The sequence below is a fragment of the Rhineura floridana genome, chromosome 2 (genome assembly GCF_030035675.1).
Source record: "Rhineura floridana isolate rRhiFlo1 chromosome 2, rRhiFlo1.hap2, whole genome shotgun sequence".
Lineage (NCBI taxonomy): Eukaryota > Metazoa > Chordata > Lepidosauria > Squamata > Rhineuridae > Rhineura > Rhineura floridana.
Window position 1 is genome coordinate 230,861,574 of NC_084481.1, and position 18,331 is coordinate 230,879,904.

At 44.9% G+C, this 18,331-nt stretch overlaps 1 protein-coding gene across 4 annotated transcripts in view; it reads right to left on the reverse strand.

The window, feature by feature from the left end:
* ARMH4 (armadillo like helical domain containing 4) overlaps positions 1 to 18,331 on the reverse strand; it is an 86,822-nt gene that overhangs the window by 46,558 nt on the left and 21,933 nt on the right. For 3 of the 4 annotated variants that reach the window (XM_061612493.1, XM_061612495.1, XM_061612494.1), the window contains exons 4-5: positions 16,620 to 16,841; positions 868 to 1,128 (exon numbers count right to left, since the gene is read on the reverse strand). In XM_061612493.1, coding sequence (XP_061468477.1) covers positions 868 to 1,128; positions 16,620 to 16,841 — 483 coding nt within the window. The remainder of the gene's footprint in view (positions 1 to 867; positions 1,129 to 16,619; positions 16,842 to 18,331) is intronic. The other variant, XM_061612497.1, reaches the window with a different exon arrangement.

Here is an 18,331-nt window from a genome sequence, read left to right on the forward strand (position 1 = left end):
ACCTTCAACAGACTGCATGTGTCTGCCAATCCCATCCTAGATGACTCTTCATCATTTAGTTCGATTAACCAATTAATGCATGCACGAAATGTAACAGAGAGCCTGACAGCTCCATCCCTCTCTGCCCAGGAACCAGAGTAGCTCATGCCTCCATCCATTAAATCTGCAAACTGATGCAGCGTATGTGGAGAACTGAAAATTCAAAAACTGACATTGCAAAGTGGAGAACTGAACTTAGAACTGGAAAACTGGAAAATTGAGAGAAACCAAAATTGTCAGATTCACCCATCCCTGTTTGGAGTACACACACACACACACAGACAGTGCCTTCCCCCACAGATACACAAATTGCAAAAGGGCGGGCCCAGTGCCAGGCTGCTGTGAGCCACCCTGGAAAGAGGGGCGGGATATAAATTTAACAAATAAATAGACAGACAGACAGATAAAAACATCAGAATATGTCAAATTCCCCCAAATGGGAAGGTGTTTTAATTAGGTAGCGATGCTGATGCAAAACAGAGCCTCACTCACATGGACAAACATCTGGAGTATTTCCAGTTGCTGCCTGAAAAGAGTGCAACCTGTGGCTGCTGGTGGCTCTATGTCAACAGGGTAGTGCAGTCCGCTCCAGGCTTTAGTCCAAACTTTTGAGGAGCTGTCCAAGGTGCGGAAAGCAACTTCACAGTCCAGACTAAAACACGGAGCGGATTCCCCTGCCCCACTGACATGGAGCCACCCAGCCCCCACAGGTTGCAACTGTGGTTTGGGTTTTTTTCCCCCGTTTGTGAGAACAGCATCTTTCCCTGCAAACTTTCAAGGGATCCCTGCTGCAGAACTGACATGCTGCAGAGAACATGTTTTGCTCACCCAGGCCTTGGTTCTGCTGCTCCCATTCAATGGTGTTTGGCACCTGGTAGGAAATGCCCAAGAGTTCTCCTGCCGGGTTCTCGAGCCCCTCCAAGGGCTCCTGAGAGGTCTCCCCAGGAAGAGTGAAGCTGGACAGGTTGGCGTCTTCATCCAAGCTTTCGTCCATGGAGGTTGGGTCCCTGTCATCTTCAAAGTCATCGTCTTCCTCCTCCTCCTCTTCCTCCTCCTCCTCGGGTTCCTCCTCCTCCTCCTCCTCTTCCTCTAGACAGTTAGGAAAGAAAACAAGTACAATACTGAGAAAGACACAAAGGTCCATCAGTACGGCCAGAGTCTATGAACGAGAATTGGGAAGGGCCATCGCTCAGGGACAGAGCATCTGCTTTGCATGCAGAAGGTCCCAGGTGCGATCTCCAACAGCATCTCCAGGTAGGGCTTAGAACGTCCCCTGCCTGAACCCCTTGGAGGGCTGCCATCCCATCCGTTGAGCTGCAGTGGGGGAGATGGCAATAATGTGGTAACCTCAGGGAAGAGTCATAGAACAACTAGTAAAATGGAATGATGTGTGGCCGGTCCAATATAAACCCACCACTGATTCACAATTATGGTGTCTTGCAAAAAAGGCCAGTAGTCTGGAGGGGCCCTGAGGACTGTGTCAGGCTCGCATGGGAGGAAAGGGTTAAACTCCACAATACCCCCCCCCCGGCTGCAGTCCGATTCTGCTGAAGGGGTTGTGGTGACTGCTTCCATTTTTTTTATATAAAAATATGCACATTAATTGCAACAACACATTGAACATCATACGTAGTCTATCCTACTTCAGACTAGGGTTTTAAGTCGTGCGAAGGATTGAACCTGGGGCCCTCTATAGGCAAAGCAGATAAAAATATAAGAAGAGCCTTTCTGGATCAGGCCAGTGGCCCATCTAGTCCAGCATCCTGTTCTCACAGTGGCCAACCAAATGCCCCAACGGGAAGCCTGCAAGCAGAACCTGAGTGCAAGAGCACTCTCCCCTCCTGTGGTTTCCAGCAACTACTATTCAGAAGCATACCGCCTCTGACAGTGCAGGCAGAGCACAGCCATCGTGGCTAGTAGCCACCGATAGCCTTTTCCTCCATGAATTTGTTTAATCCTCTTTTAAAGCCATCCAAGTTGGTGGCTGCCACTGCCTCCTCTGGCAGCGAGTTTTGTATGTGCCACTTGAAGATGCTCCACCAGTAAATTCCCCCAGCTCTGCCCCAAAGACAGACATTCCTGCAGAGATGTACATTAGCCTGTTTGAAAAACATTGAACTGAGGTGCAGATGGCCCAATCTCTTTGTAGTTTTAGGCCGCTGTTGACACACAGCAAGTCTTCAGAGGAAAGGAGACCTGATTCAGCAATTGGATTCGTGGCTACCACTATTAGTAATGGTGATTTAGTGATTTATTATGACACTGTCATCCTTAGGATTATGTTACTCTATGGATTTTATGGATTTCTTTGATCTTATCTGACTTTGTTGTAAATCACTCGCTGGCTTGCACAAAGGGTGGTACACACATCCTCTAGAGCAGCCTTTCCCAACCAGTGTGCCTCCAGATGTTGTCGGACCACAACTCCCATCTTCCTGACCATTGGCAATGCTGGCAGAGGCTGATGGGAGTTGTGGTCCAACAACAGCTGCTGGCCCACTAGTTGGGAAAGGCTGCTCTAGATAAATTAATTTATTAAAAACAAGTTGCCATCTGTTTTTTGTTTTGGAGGCGATGGGTTATAATAGGACTGTAGAGTTGGAAGGGGCCTATAAGGCCATCGAGTCCAGCCCCCTGCTCAATGCAGGAAACTAGTCAAACATAATAATTGCCCATATAATCATTCATATCAAGAACCTTCCTCTTTGTTAAAGTCCTCAAGAAGTTCTCCTGCTTATCATTAATATGGAACTCGCTCCTGGAAGAGGCAGTGACAGTCACCCACTCGGACAGCTTTAAAAGAGGATTAGACACATTCACGGAGGATAAGGGGATCAAAGGCTACTAGCCACGATATTAGCTTTGGAGTATTACAATTATTTATAACCCATTCTTTCTCCATGGAGCTTGCACATGTCTCCCAGACGATGTTTCCAGTAGGCCGCACTGAACTCACTGGGGCTTATTTCTGAGTAATCATGCAAAATATCAGGCTGAACAGGCCTCAGCTTTTATTTCTTAAGAAAATAAAATAAAGGCACCATCCAGTCAAAGTTAAGCACTTTCGAATTGTTGGGAGTAAAGCACCAATGGATATTACAAATGACTTGAACCAGCGGGGAGCGACAGATAGAAAGGCAATCTGTTCTTCCCTCTGCTGATTCCTCCTCTAAAGTGTTTGTTGTTTTTACAGGCTTTGAACATAAGAACATAAGAAGAGCCTGCTGGATCAGGCCAGTGGCCCATCTAGTCCAGCATCCTGTTCTCACAGTGGCCAACCAGGTGCCTGGGGGAAGCCTGCAAGCAGGACCCGAGTGCAAGAACACTCTCCCCTCCTGAGGCTTCCGGCAACTGGTTTTCAGAAGCATGCTGCCTCTGACTAGGGTGGCACAGCACAGCCATCATGGCTAGTAGCCATTGATAGATCTGTCCTCCATGAATTTGTCTAATCTTCTTTTAAAGCCATCCAAGCTGGTGGCCATTACTGCATCTTGTGGGAGCAAATTCCATAGTTTAACTATGCGCTGAGTAAAGAAGTACTTCCTTTTGTCTGTCCTGAATCTTCCAACATTCAGCTTCTTTGAATGTCCACGAGTTCTAGTATTATGAGAGAGGGAGAAGAACTTTTCTCTATCCACTTTCTCAATGCCATGCATAATTTTATACACTTCTATCATGTCTCCTCTGACCCACCTTTTCTCTAAACTAAAAAGCCCCAAATGCTGCAACCTTTCCTCGTAAGGGAGTCGCTCTATCCCCTTGATCATTCTGGTTGCCCTCTTCTGAACCTTTTCCAACTCTATAATATCCTTTTTGAGATGAGGCAACCAGAACTGTACACAGTATTCCAAATGCGGCTGCACCATAGATTTATACAACGGCATTATGATATCGGCTGTTTTATTTTCAATACCTTTCCTAATTATCGCTAGCATGGAATTTGCCTTTTTCACAGCTGCCGCACACTGGGTCGACATTTTCATCGTGCTGTCCACTACAACCCCGAGGTCTCTCTCCTGGTCGGTCACCGCCAGTTCAGACCCCATGAGCGTATATGTGAAATTCAGATTTTGTGCTCCAATATGCATAATTTTACACTTGTTTATATTGAATTGCATTTGCCATTTTTCCGCACATTCACTCAGTTTGGAGAGGTCTTTTTGGAGCTCTTCGCAATCCCTTTTTGTTTTAACAACCCTGAACAATTTAGTGTCGTCAGCAAACTTGGCCACTTCACTGCTCACTCCTAATTCTAGGTCATTAATGAACAAGTTGAAAAGTACAGGTCCCAATACTGATCCTTGAGGGACTCCACTTTCTACAGCCCTCCATTGGGAGAACTGTCCGTTTATTCCTACTCTCTGCTTTCTGCTTCTTAACCAATTCCTTATCCACAAGAGGACCTCTCCTCTTATTCCATGACTGCTAAGCTTCCTCAGAAGCCTTTGGTGAGGTACCTTGTCAAACGCTTTTTGAAAGTCTAAGTACACTATGTCCACTGGATCACCTCTATCTATATGCTTGTTGACGCTCTCAAAGAATTCTAATAGGTTACTGAGACAGGACTTTCCCTTGCAGAAGCCATGCTGGCTCTGCTTCAGCAAGGCTTGTTCTTCTATGTGCTTAGTTAATCTAGCTTTAATAATACTTTCTACCAGTTTTCCAGGGACAGAAGTTAAGCTAACTGGCCTGTAATTTCCGGGATCCCCTCTGGATCCCTTTTTGAAGATTGGCGTTACATTTGCCACTTTCCAGTCCTCAGGCACGGAGGAGGACCCGAGGGACAAGTTACATATTTTAGTTAGCAGATCAGCAATTTCACATCTGAGTTCTTTGAGAACTCTCGGCTGGATGCCATCCGGGCCCGGTGATTTGTCAGTTTTTATATTGTCCATTAAGCTTAGAACTTCCACTCTCGTTACCACTATTTGTCTCAGTTCCTCAGAATCCCTTCCTGCAAATGTTAGTTCAGGTTCAGGGATCTGCCCTATATCTTCCACTGTGAAGACAGATGCAAAGAATTCATTTAGCTTCTCTGCAATCTCCTTATCGTTCTTTAGTACACCTTTGACTCCCTTATCATCCAAGAGTCCAATTGTCTCCCTAGATGGTCTCCTGCTTTGAATGTATTTATAGAATTTTTTGTTGTTGGTTTTTATGTTCTTAGCAATGTGCTCCTCAAATTCTTTTTTAGCATCCCTTATTGTCTTCTTGCATTTCTTTTGCCAGAGTTTGTGTTCTTTTTTATTTTCTTCATTCGGACAAGACTTCCATTTTCTGAAGGAAGACTTTTTGCCTCTAAGAGCTTCCTTGACTTTGCTCGTTAACCATGCTGGCATCTTCTTGGCCCTGGCGGTACCTTTTCTGATCTGCGGTATGCACTCCAGTTGAGCTTCTAATAGAGTGTTTTTAAACAACTTCCAAGCATTTTCGAGTGATGTGACCCTATGGACTTTGTTTTTCAGCTTTCTTTTTACCAATCCCCTCATTTTTGTGAAGTTTCCTCTTTCGAAGTCAAATGTGACCGTGTTGGATTTTCTTGGCAATTGGCCAGTTACATGTATGTTTAATTTAATAGCACTGTGGTCACTGCTCCCAATCGGTTCAACAACACTTACATCTCGCACCAGGTCCCGGTCCCCACTGAGGATTAAGTCCAGGGCTGCCGTCCCTCTGGTCGGTTCCATGACCAACTGGTCTAGGGAATAGTCATTTAGAATATCTAGAAACTTTGCTTCTTTGTCATGACTGGAACACATATGCAGCCAGTCTATGTCCGGGTAGTTGAAGTCACCCATTACTACCACATTTCCTAGTTTGGATGCTTCCTCAATTTCATATCTCATCTCAAGGTCTCCCTGAGCATTTTGATCAGGGGGACGATAGATCGTTCCCAGTATTAAGTCCCTCCTGGGGCACGGTATCACCACCCACAACGATTCTGTGGAGGAGTCCGCCTCTTTTGGGGTTTCGAGCTTGCTGGATTCAATGCCTTCTTTCACGTATAGAGCGACTCCGCTACCAATACGTCCTTCCCTGTCCTTCCGATATAGTTTATATCCAGGGATAACCGTATCCCACTGGTTTTCTCCATTCCACCAGGTCTCCGTTATGCTCACTATATCAATGCTCTTCTCTAAGACCAAGCACTCCACTTCTCCCATCTTGGTTCGGAGGCTCCTAGCATTAGCGTACAGGCACTTGTAAGCAGTGTCTCTCTTCAAGTGTCTTTGGCACTTGTGGTTAGGCCTGTGGTAATTTTGCTCTTCTGAATTTATATCCTGTGCCCCTGCTCTCACAATGCCTACTTCTAGGCCTACCCCTTTTAAAATTTCATCATTTCTTTGGTTTTTATCCCAGGGGGGAGGTTTATTCCGAACCGGACCTTTCTCAGCTCCTGTCGGGTTTCCCCCCTCAGTCAGTTTAAAAGCTGCTCTGCTACCTTTTTAATTTTAAGTGCCAGCAGTCTGGTTCCATTCTGGTTCAAGTGGAGCCCGTCCCTTTTGTACAGGCCCGGCTTGTCCCAGAATGTTCCCCAGTACCTAACAAATCCAAACCCTTCCACCCGACACCATCGTCTCCTCCACGCATTGAGACTGCGAAGCTGGGCCTGTCTGGCTGGTCCTGTGCGTGGAACTGGTAGCATTTCAGAGAAAGCCACCTTGGAGGTCATGGCTTTCAGCATCCTACCTAGCAACCTAAATTTTGCTTCCAGGACCTCACGGCTGCATTTCCCCATGTCGTTGGTGCCAACGTGCACCACGACCACTGACTCCTTCCCAGCACTGTCTACCAAACTATCTAAACGACGGGCGATATCCGCAACCTTCGCACCAGGCAGGCAAAACACCTTGCGGTCTACACGCCCATCACACACCCCACTGTCTATGTTCCTAATGATCGAATCACCCACTACAAGGATCCCTCCACCCCCTGGAGATATATCCTCGGCACGAGAGGATAGCTGCTCATCCCCCAAGGAATGGGTCCCTTCTAAGGGATCGTTTCCCTCTTCCTCAGCTGGATGCTCTCCTTCCCCGAGACCATCGTTCTCCATGATAGCAGGAGAGCTATCATCGTTGGAGTGGGACACAGCTATAACGTCCCTGAAGGCCTCCTCCACACACCTCTCTGCCTCTCTCAGCTTTTCCAGGTCCGCCACCTTGGCCTCAAGGAAATGAAGTCGTTCCCGGAGAGCCAGGAGCTCATTGCACCGAGAGCACACCCACGACTTCTGTCCAACAGGCAGATAGTCGTACATGCTGCAGGCGGTGCAAAACACTGGAAAGCCTCCACACCCCTGCTGGCTTCTTACCTGCATAGTTTTGTTTAAGGTTTATTACGTCAATGGGTTTGCTCCTCCCGTTCTTCCCTTCTTCCTTACTTTGTTCTCAGTTAGCTAGTAATGGCTTCCTGAGTGCAGGCCACATGGCTGCTTCAACATATATGACTTTACTTCTTTGTAGTAATGAACCTTACATTTCTGTATTCTTTCAACTACCAGTCTTAAAAGACCAGTTATTTCTGCACTATACACACACACACACATACACACACCAGTCCTATTGATTTCAATAGCAGAGAGTTATGGACCAGCTTAACCCATTTATTTATTTAATTATTTGATTTATATCCCACATTTTCTCCCAGTAGGAGACCACAGCAGCGAACAAAAGTGCTAAAAACACTTTAAAACATCATAAAAACGGACTTCAAAATATATTAGAACACAACATCTTTAAAAACATTTTTAAAAAAGCTTTAAAAACATTTTAAAAGAGAAGGCTTAAAATATAGAATCATAGAATAGTAGAGTTGGAAGGGGCCTATAAGGCCATCAAGTCCAACCCCCTGCTCAATGCAGGAATCCAAATCAAAGCATTCCCGACAGATGGCTATCCATCTATATTAAGAAGCAATTCCAACACAGGTGCAGACTAGGATAAGGTCTCTACTTAAAAGGCTTTTTTTAGGGCCAAGCCAAGATAACTTTGACTAAATCAAGTACCACATTTCTAGCTCAAATCACGTAAAAGTACAGATGCAACAAACCTGCTTTCCCAAGCAGGACTACAGGCTAGAGAAGGCTGAAATAAACACAGAGAAATCACACAGGTAAACTCATCAGGAGATTGTGAATTGCTGGAGCTCCACATTGACGGGCATTTGGGGGTAATATAATGTATAATATAATGTCCAGCCTTCCTTTAAAATATTTTGCCGTAACACTGTGCTACAGTTAAATTTCTCAGCGTTAGAAACAGTAGGAAACACTGCCATCTGTTGGTCACCAGACTTCTTTACAGACTGTCTCCAGGTGCACTGAGGCCTTTCAATGCATCCTCCCAGAAAGGTGAACAAGTTTTGCTAATAGCGAAAAATTGCCACAGAAATGCAAGGGGAAATGCAATTAATAAATAAGAGCTCCTCTAGACAACCTGTTTATTGAGCATTCATCCTAATTTGCTTGCCCAAAGGTTATGCATTTGTTCTGATTTGTTTGCAGGAAGGTTCTACGGCGTATAATATGAATACCAATGAGCTTTCACCCTGATTTGCTTCCGAGGTGTTTATACATCTTCCCATTAATCATTCCTTCCTTCCACACTTCTCAGTGCATTTCCCCGTCACTTTCCTAACTGCAAAAAGTCTGTTTCTTTTTTAAAAGTGGGTTTGTTGCACTAGGGCCGCAGAGCATTTTAATCCACTTTAACTGCGCAAACCTAAAACTCAAGTGTATACGTTTGAATCCCTCCTGCAAAATACTAACAGACCAGTGGCACAAGAAATAAATGCCTTTGCAGAGTTGCATCCAATGCAATTAAAAGATGTGTTAACTCTGCGATTCTCCCACTAATATAGAATTGATGTCATATCTGCAGGGCCCCTCCATCTGCTCAGCTGAAAGCCCTGTTCCTATCAGGCTCCGTCCTCAAATGCCATCTACAGCAGCAACTCCATCAGGCTATAACAGAGGGTGAGATATGGGCCTGCTAGGCCCGGCATTTGCTCTGATGGAACGATTGCCTAGGGGTTCTAAATCACACGGGGGCCCTCTGCGCATAGATACGGCTCTGTGCAGCAGACATTATGCTCAACACACATTTTCAATAAACTCTCCCCCTCCATGTTTATCCTCTCACAACAACCCTGTGAGGTAGACTAGGTTGAGAATGACTGGGCCCAGGTCACCCACTGAATTTTATGGCTATAATAATAATAATAAAATTTTATTTTTCAGCCGCCTATCTGTCCGGGTTAGGGACACTCTAGGCGACGAACAACAAGAATAAAAACAATACATATAGATCAACATAATCAAATTTTAAGCTAAAAAACCATTCATTAATTCAATTGTAACATAAGTTAATCTGTCCCAATCTTGTAGGCCTGCCTGAACAGCCAGGTCTTCAAGGCTCGGCGATAGCTGGACAGGGAGGGAGCATGTCTGAGATCGAAAGGGAGAGAGTTCCAGAGGGTGGGGGCCACAACAGAGAAGGCCCTCTCTCTGGTCCGTACCAGCCTAGCTGTTCTCACCGGTGGGACCGAGAGAAGGTCTTGCGAGGCTGATCTCGTCAGGCGGCACAATCGGTGATTCTGGAGGCATTCCTTCAGATATACTAAACCGTATAGGGTTTTAAAGGTCAACACCAACACCTTGAATTGGGCCCGGTAGACAACTGGTAGCCAGTGAAGATCTAATAACACTGGGGTGATATGATCCCAGCGACGGCTATGCGTAATCAAGCGTGCCGCCGCGTTCTGTACCAGCTGTAATTTCCGGACCGTTTTCAAGGGTAACCCCACGTAGAGCGCATTGCAGTAGTCTAAGCGAGAGGAGACCAGGGCATGTATCACCTAAGGGAGCAGGTGAACAGGAAGATAGGGACGCAGTCTCTGTATCAGATGTAATTGATACCAAGCTGCCCGGCTCACTGCTGTAATCTGAGCCTCCATGGACAGCTGGGAGTCAAATATGACCCCAAGACTGCGGACCTGGTCCTTCAGGGGTAAACTTACCCCATCAAGCATCAGGTCAGTAATCCCTAACTTCCTTTTATCTCCCACAAGTAATACCTCAGTCTTGTCGGGGTTCAGCTTCAGCCTATTCTCTCCCATCCATCCACTTACGGATTCTAGGCACTTGGACATGGTATTCACAGCCAACTCCGGTGAGGACTTAAAGGAGAGATAGAGCTGAGTGTCATCTGCGTACTGATGGCACTGCAACCCAAAACTCCTGATGATTGCTCCCAGCGGTTTCACATAGATGTTGAATAGCATGGGAGAGAGGATAGAACCCTGTGGCACTCCACAATGAAGAGGCCAAGGGTCTGAAACCTCATCTCCCAATGCCACCCGTTGCTGCCTATCCGAGAGATAGGAATGGAACCACTGCAAGACAGTGCCTCCTATTCCTAATCCCTCTAGGCGGTTTAAAAGGATACCGTGGTCAACGGTATCGAAAGCCGCTGAGAGGTCCAGGAGGACAAGGAAGGTGTATTCACCCCTATCCAATGCCCTCCGCATATCATCTACCAGAGCGACCAAGGCTGTTTCCGTACCATGACCAGTCCTAAAACCCGATTGGTATGGATCTAAATAATCCGTTTCCTCCAAGTGTGTCTGTAATTGCGCAGCCACCACCCTCTCAATCACCTTGCCTAAGCAGGGATTTGAACTTGGGTCTCCCCAGTACTAGTCTGACATCAGCACTTTATACTCGATATGCCATTAAAGATAAACCAATCTCAGGAAAAAATTTCTTCCTCACAAACGTATTTATTTATTTATTTATTATTTGATTTATATCCCGCCCTTCCTCCCAGCAGGAGCCCAGGGCGGCAAACAGAAGCGCTAAAAACACTTTAAAACATCTTAAAATACATTAAAACGAAACAACGTTAAAAACATTTTTTTTAAAGCTTTTAAAACATCTTTTAAAAAGGGATAAAAAACATATTGTTTAAAATATTTTTATTAAAAAGCAGTTCCAACACAGATGCAGACTGGGACAGGTCTCAACTTAAAAGGCTTGTTGAAAGAGGAAAGTCTTCAAAAGGTGCCGAAAAGATAGTAGAGATGGCGCCTGCCTAACATTGAAGGGGAGGGAATATTCTACATATTTACATTTTCAGTAGCACTACAGAGAATGAACAGGATTTTTTTTATAAAGCAGTGCATAATTAGGGATCACACAGCCATCTAACTGCAGACCCCTTCCTCTTTTCTTATACACATATCTCCCTCCCTATTTTAATTTCCTTGAAGAGGAAAAGTTCTTATCGGCATGTTAAAAATCTCAAAAATATTTTTTAAAGTACTCACAGCCATTTGGGTCATGACTGCAGAGCCATTTCTTTAATGGAAGCAACAATAAGAAAAGTCTCTGCTGAGAGAGATGTGAAACTGAAAGCAAATGCATGTAGAAGGGAGGAACTCTGTGGCCCTGTAGATGTTGTTGGATGACAACTCCCGTCATCCCTAACCATTGGCCATGCTAGATGGAGATGATGGGAGTTGTCATCCAACAACATCTGGAGGACCACAGGTTTTCCACCCTTGATGCATAACATCACACCTTGGCATGCATCTAGTCCTCTATGAGGAACAGCTATCTGCTCACTTTGGAATAACATAAAAAACAATGAGATGTTTTTGACAATGACTCCAGTTTAAAATATATATTTTTTAAATATAAATGTTTGTAGCACAATAGTGCAACTATACAGAGCAGGGTGGCCAGGAGAAAAAGAGTTCAGGGCTGCTTCTGCCTTTTAATAGCTGTATAGAAGAGGGAATTTCAGCCAGTGTAGAACCTCTTTTTCACCATCAGGCACTCCTAGCCCTGAACTGTATCCGTGCCATCAGGTGGTCATTATAACAACTAATGTTTAAGAATTGGTGTCTACGTTTGCTTTTTTCCTCTCCCCTCCCTGCCTCTTTCCCCTTGTGTGTCATATTTTTCCGATCATAAGCCTGTGGGCAGAGACTGTCTTGTTTTAATTGGCTGTACGTAAAGCCACCCTGGGCACCTTTTTGGCAGAAGGGCGGGGTCTCAAAGCTGTAAATAAGCAAATATTGCAGGGATGCTATTCTGGGTATGTAACGGTAACCTCTCAATATTAACTCCTATTGATTCTCGCAGACTTCCAGAGTCTTTCTCAAACACTTTTCCTTTAAACGCCAAATCTCCCAGCCATGAGTAAATTAAAACAAATATACAAAAGGTTAACACTTGTGTGCCTTAATCCCTGCTTCAAGATCAGTGGTTCTGACTTTTTCTCCCATGGACCACTTCAAAATAGGTGATCATCTTGGCAGACCACTTCATGATTTTTCTGCCTGTTGTGCTACTTGTGCCATGCTAAGTGCTGTATATTCTAAACTGCATTTTCATTGCTTCTTTCATTTCTTATCTTGTATTACAATTTGCATTCCATAGAATTCAAATGGGAAGACAATTTAATGCAAGGTAAGAAATAAAAGAAGCAATAGAAATACTATTAAAAAATTATTTATTTATTTATTTATTTTATTTAATTTATATACCGCCCTAAGCCCAAGGGCTCTCTGGGCGGTGTACATAAAATAAAGCAATCAGGAATATATAAATACAATAAAACAATAGAATCAAACCAACAAAGGTAAACAAAAATAATCAAACAGTAGCAAAATACAACAATACATATAATAATACGCATTAAAATGCCTGGGAATATAAAAAGGTTTTCACCTGGCGCCAGGCGCACCTCATCGGGGAGACCATTCCACAGTTCGGAAGCCACAACCGAAAAGGCCCTATTTCTAGTCACCACCCTCCGAGCTTCTCGATGGGATGGTACTCGGAGGAGGGCCTTAGATGTTGAGCGCAGTGTACGGGTAGTTTCATATTGGGAGAGGCGCTCCACCATAATCATTCTGATTATTTAATATAGGACCACCTGAATGAAGAGCTCATGGATTACTGGTGGTCCACGGACCACAGTTTGGGAACCTCTGAAGAAGATAATGTTAAGTGAAAGTATTCACCAAGTTGAAGTCCTTTAGATACCCACATCCAGAATATTTTGGATATGCAGCGTTCCATTTCTCCACCGCCGACAACTCACCAACATGCAGAATTTCAAGCCAGACAGGCATGAAGTATCATGTGACCTTCAGCGCTCTTCCAGCGGTGCTGATCAGTCACAATGGCAAGTCAGAGGTAACATGACAGAAGTATATAAAACGATGCACAGCATGGAGAAAGTGGACAGGGAAAAGTCCCCCCCCCTCTCATAACGCTAGAACTCGTGGACCTCCAATGTTGGAAGATTCAGGACAGAAAAAAGAAGAGACTTCTTCATGTAGCACGTGGAATGCACTACCACAAGAGGCAGTGACAGCCACCAACTTGGATGGCTTTAAAAGAGGATTAGACAAATTCATGGTGGAAAAGGCTGTCGATGGCTAGTGGTCATGATGGCTACATTCTACCTCCATGGTCCTCCACAGCAGCATGCTTCCGAATACCAGCTGCTGGGAATCACAAGTAGGGAAATCTTGTGCTTAGTTCTTGCTTGTGAGCTTCCCACAGGCATCTGGTTGATCATTATGGGATCCAGGATGCTGACAGGATAGGCCATTAGCCTAATTCAGCAGGGCTCTTCTCATGTTCCTTACTGTATAACCCCAACTATGGCAAGCAAGTCATTGCACAAGACGCTGGATGGCTTTGCATAACTGCAAGAACAGAAAAACTGGACACACCCTGAAGCCTGGGCTTGCAGGCTGCAATAGATCTTAATAAGCTGCTTGGAAGAAGCCAGTCCTTGGAATAAATCTTGCTCAAGAGCCCATTACCACATTAATTATAACAGCCCAAATGGGATGCTGGTTATGATATCAAAGGAGTAATTATAAGAGCCCATAACAGCCCAAATAGGATGCTGGTTATGACATCAAAGGAACAAGCATTCAGCCCAGTCCAAAGAGCGATTGCTAACTGGAAGAACAAGCAGGAAATGAGCCCAATTTTCCCCTCCAGCAAGGAAAACCAGATCTGGAACTTTATATTTCTCTCTCCATGATTTATGGCCTGTGTGTCCTATGAGGCTGTGGGCAGGCAACAGCTTTTATAAAAAGTCTGCTATTCTGGAAACGTTGAAACCAAGAGGTGACGTAGCCCAGTGGCTGAGTGAGTGAGAGGGGTTAAGCATTCCCCAACCTGGTGCTCTCCAGATGTTTTGGGCTACAACTCCAGCCAGCACAGCCGATGGGCAGTATAAGGAGCTGTCCACAGGGGGCTCCAGGCCTCTTTGGCCTCATTCTCCACATGTATGAACACCGCTGGGCCAGAAATTGGCTGGCATGATCACAGGATGGGGATGGGAGCCCTGGCCCCACCCTTATCAGTAGATAAAGATGGAGCTAGCTAAATGTAAATGTACTGCCTTCAAGACCATTCCAACTTATGGCGACCCTATGAATACTGTTTTCATGAGGCTGACAGGCAGTAGCCGGCCCAAGGTCACCCAGTGAGCTTCATGGCTATGTAGAGATTCGAACCCTGGTCTCCCAGGTGGTAGTCCGACACTCTAACCACTAGGCCACACTGGCTCTCCAAAGATGGAGCTAAACAAGGAGAAAAGGGGAGCCGCCATGTGATTGGGAAGCTCCATAGCCTATACAGCCATGCAGCTGGAAGTCTTTGCCACCTCCAGGGAGGAAAGCATAAGAAAAGAGGGAAGTATTCTGGATTCTGTGGAGGGGAAGAAGTTGGACAGAGTCACAGCATATGAGAAAAAGTAAATGTTGAGACTGTTATAAGAACTGATCAAATGAGGTCACCAAGCGATATCATTTGAAATGCAAGTTCCTGGTGGTGGGAAGAGGCTGGGAGCTGCTGGCCATTGCCAATGTAAGATGTGACATAATCACAGGGCAGACTGTTGCAGCTGCTGAAAGAATTGGACTGGCTGCCCATTTGCTACCAGGCCAAGTTCAAGGTTCTAGTTTTGGTGCACAAGGCCCTATACAGCTTGAGACCAGGATACCTGAAAGACCATCTTACCCCTTATATACCCAGTCAATCACTGCGCTCTGCAGGTGAGGGCCTCCTGCAGATACCATCTTATCAGGAGGTCCATTCTGCACAACATAGGAAATCGACCTTTAGTGTGGCGGCACCTACTCTTTGGAATTCCCTACCCTTAAATATTAGACAGGCGCCATCTCTGTTATCTTTTCAGCGCCTACTGAAGACCTTCCTCTTTCAACAAGTCTTTCAAGTAGAGCCCTTATCCCAGTTTGAGTCTGTGTTGGAACTGCTTTATGAGATGTTTTTTAAGATCTGAGATAATCACAGGGCAGACTATTGCAGCTGCTGGAAGAATTGCAGAGGCTGCCAATTAGCTACCACGCCAAGTTCAAGGTGCTGGCTTTGGTGTACAAAGCCTTTTTCAGCTTGTGGACCAAGATACCTAAAAGATCACCTCACCCCTATTATTTCTTTTATTTTTATTTTTATTATTATTATTATCAATAATAATAATAATAATAATTTGTTTTTGTTGTCCACCTCTCACCTGGAATGCGGGTCCCGAGGTGGATTATTTAAATTTAAAAATACATAAAACCATATAGGAATTTAAACTACAAAGACATATGAAGAACCATTCATAAACAAATCCATAAAATCCTTAAAATCCTAACAATACACCCAATCAATCGCTGGGCTCTGCAGGTGAGGACATCCTGAAGACACCATCTTATCAGGAGGTCCATTCCATACGACAGAGCAATCGAGCATTTAGTGTGGCAGCCCCTACCCTTCTGAACGCCCTCCCATCTCTGCTGTCTTTTCAACCCCTTGGTTTTTTTAAACAAGCCTCTTAAATGGAGGATCTTATCCCAGTCTGCACCTGGATTTGAAAATTGTTTTTATATGTGTTTTTAATGTTGACTTATTTATGGATAAATCGCTCTGAGGTGTTTCAGAGAAAGCGAGTCATTAATGGAAATAAATAATCACAGGATAATCTTTGGCCAGGTTTAGCCTATGTGTACGACCTACCTTTGTACTTTCCAGTCTCTAAGGGTGTGGGGGGGCAGTCAACACAATTTGAGGAGCCCTACTTTCAATTGCTTAGGAACAGAGGAAGCTGCCTTATACCAAATCAGACCATTGGACCAGCTAGCTCAGTGTTGTCTACAGTGATTGGCAGTTGCTCTCCAGGGTTTCAGACTGAGAGACTCTCCCAGCCATATCTGGAGATACTGGGGACTGACCCTGGAACCTTCTCCGTGCAAAGGAGATACTCTGGGCATTATGCAACTAAATAGGTGTGCTAGTGCAAGGATTAGCTCTAATGCATTAAGATTCCCACCCCTCCTCCCCTTGTGCACACTGCATGCCACTCCCAAATCCGCTCCAGAGGGTTGGTGAAAAACCCAGATCAGATTTAGGGGGAGCACAGGGAGAGGGTGAGAACATTCCACTGCACAAGGAGAAATCCTTGCGCTAATGAAACGTTCACCTTAGCGCAATGTTGAACACACATCCTCCCCACTGAGCTATGGGTCCTTAACGTAGGTACCTTCTGATTCCAGCCTTTCCAGCTCATAGGCTGCAGCCGTGGTAATCTGGCGGGTGTCTGGAACTGTGGTTCTCCTTGTCAGGGATGCCAAGGTAGGGGGACCTGCCATGGCTTCCATTGTGCCAAGAATCTCTTTGGTCTGCGCTCTCTGCTCAGCCAGAATTGCAGGAGTGCTGGCTATGGACGCCGCTTCTCCTTCCTCCCCAGGGGCAATCATGGACTCTGAAAGATGGACAGGAAACAGAAAAGAGGAAACCGGTGTGTACCTGGTGCCCACATGGATAATGAGCACAAACTAGCCCTGCAGCATTAATGAGAAGCTGCGTCTAAAGAAGATGCTATTCATTAAAGCGGCATTTTCCTACACTAGTGATTTGGAACAAAACATTCTCCCAAAGGCTTTGTCATAATCATGAGACTGTAGATCAGCCATGCTGATTCAGAGCGAGGCTCATCTAGCCTTGCATTCTGTTTCAAGCAGCAGCCTGCCAGATTATTTATTTGTTTATTGAACTTATTTTCTTTTCAATTTTCATTACTGATTTGAAAACATATGGAGAAACATAAACATATACAAGTCATGCCAGCATCGTATACAACTGAGGCCCATGTACCAATAGACATTACTCATCATCTTTCACTTTTCCCACCTTCACAAGATCCAAAGAACATTGCACTGGAAGGTTTAAGAAGCCCCACGCTACAATCAGCAGGGGAGGCCCTGTTGGTGGTGGTGCCTGTGGCTACTGCCTGGCTGGTATTGACCCATGACAAGACCTTCTCAGTGGTGGTTCCCCATTTGCAGAATGCCATCCCTGCTGAGGTGCATCTGTGCCCCTCACTGCCCACTTTTAGAAGAAGTTAAAACACATTCTGGTTTACTCAGGCATTTGATGGCTGCTAATACTGGCCATTCATACAGAAAGCAGGATTGGACCAAGATGGAGGTGTGAAAACTGGAGGAAGAAATATTAATAATTTAAGATATGCAGACAATACCATACTACTAGCAGAATCCAGTAATGATTTGAAACGAATGCTGATGAAAGTTAAAGAGGAAAGCACAAAAGCAGGACTACAGCTGGTTCTGTGGGCATAGGGGAGCCCAGCGCCTTCCCTGAAGGTTTGGTTAGCTTTACCCTCACAGTATGCCTAGCAAGTGCTGCCAATGCATCTGGTGCAAAACCACAAGTCTTTGGAAACATAAATTTAAAAGCCAAGAGGAACATCTTTCTTACTGAACTGCTAAAATACAAAGGGGATGTATTTATAATTAAGTTGGCTAGAAGCAAACAAATTGCATTAGGACTCTTGCAGTATGTTAAATTGCTAAATGCTAAAACCATAAACAATGAAGTAGATTAAGAGAGAGTCACAGAGCTCAAGACATAATAACCCCCTCCACTGCCATTTTTCCCACAGGTCTCCGGACCCCTTTGGTAATTTGGTAGCAAATGACCCTTGGTGTAGCTCAGACTATCTCCTTGGAATCAGCACAAATGAGACTTCCAAAGCATTTACACACACAAACACAGTGTTTACCCAGGGTTTGCAACTGAAAATCCCACCTGGGACCTGGGTAACAGCCTTTTCCAGGACTCAAAGCAGACAGTTAATGTAGGAATCTCATATAATAACAAAGCTGTTACCCTGGTGGTTTCATTACACTTTACAGAAGACATTATGGAGCCATGACAGCCAGTGTGGTGTAG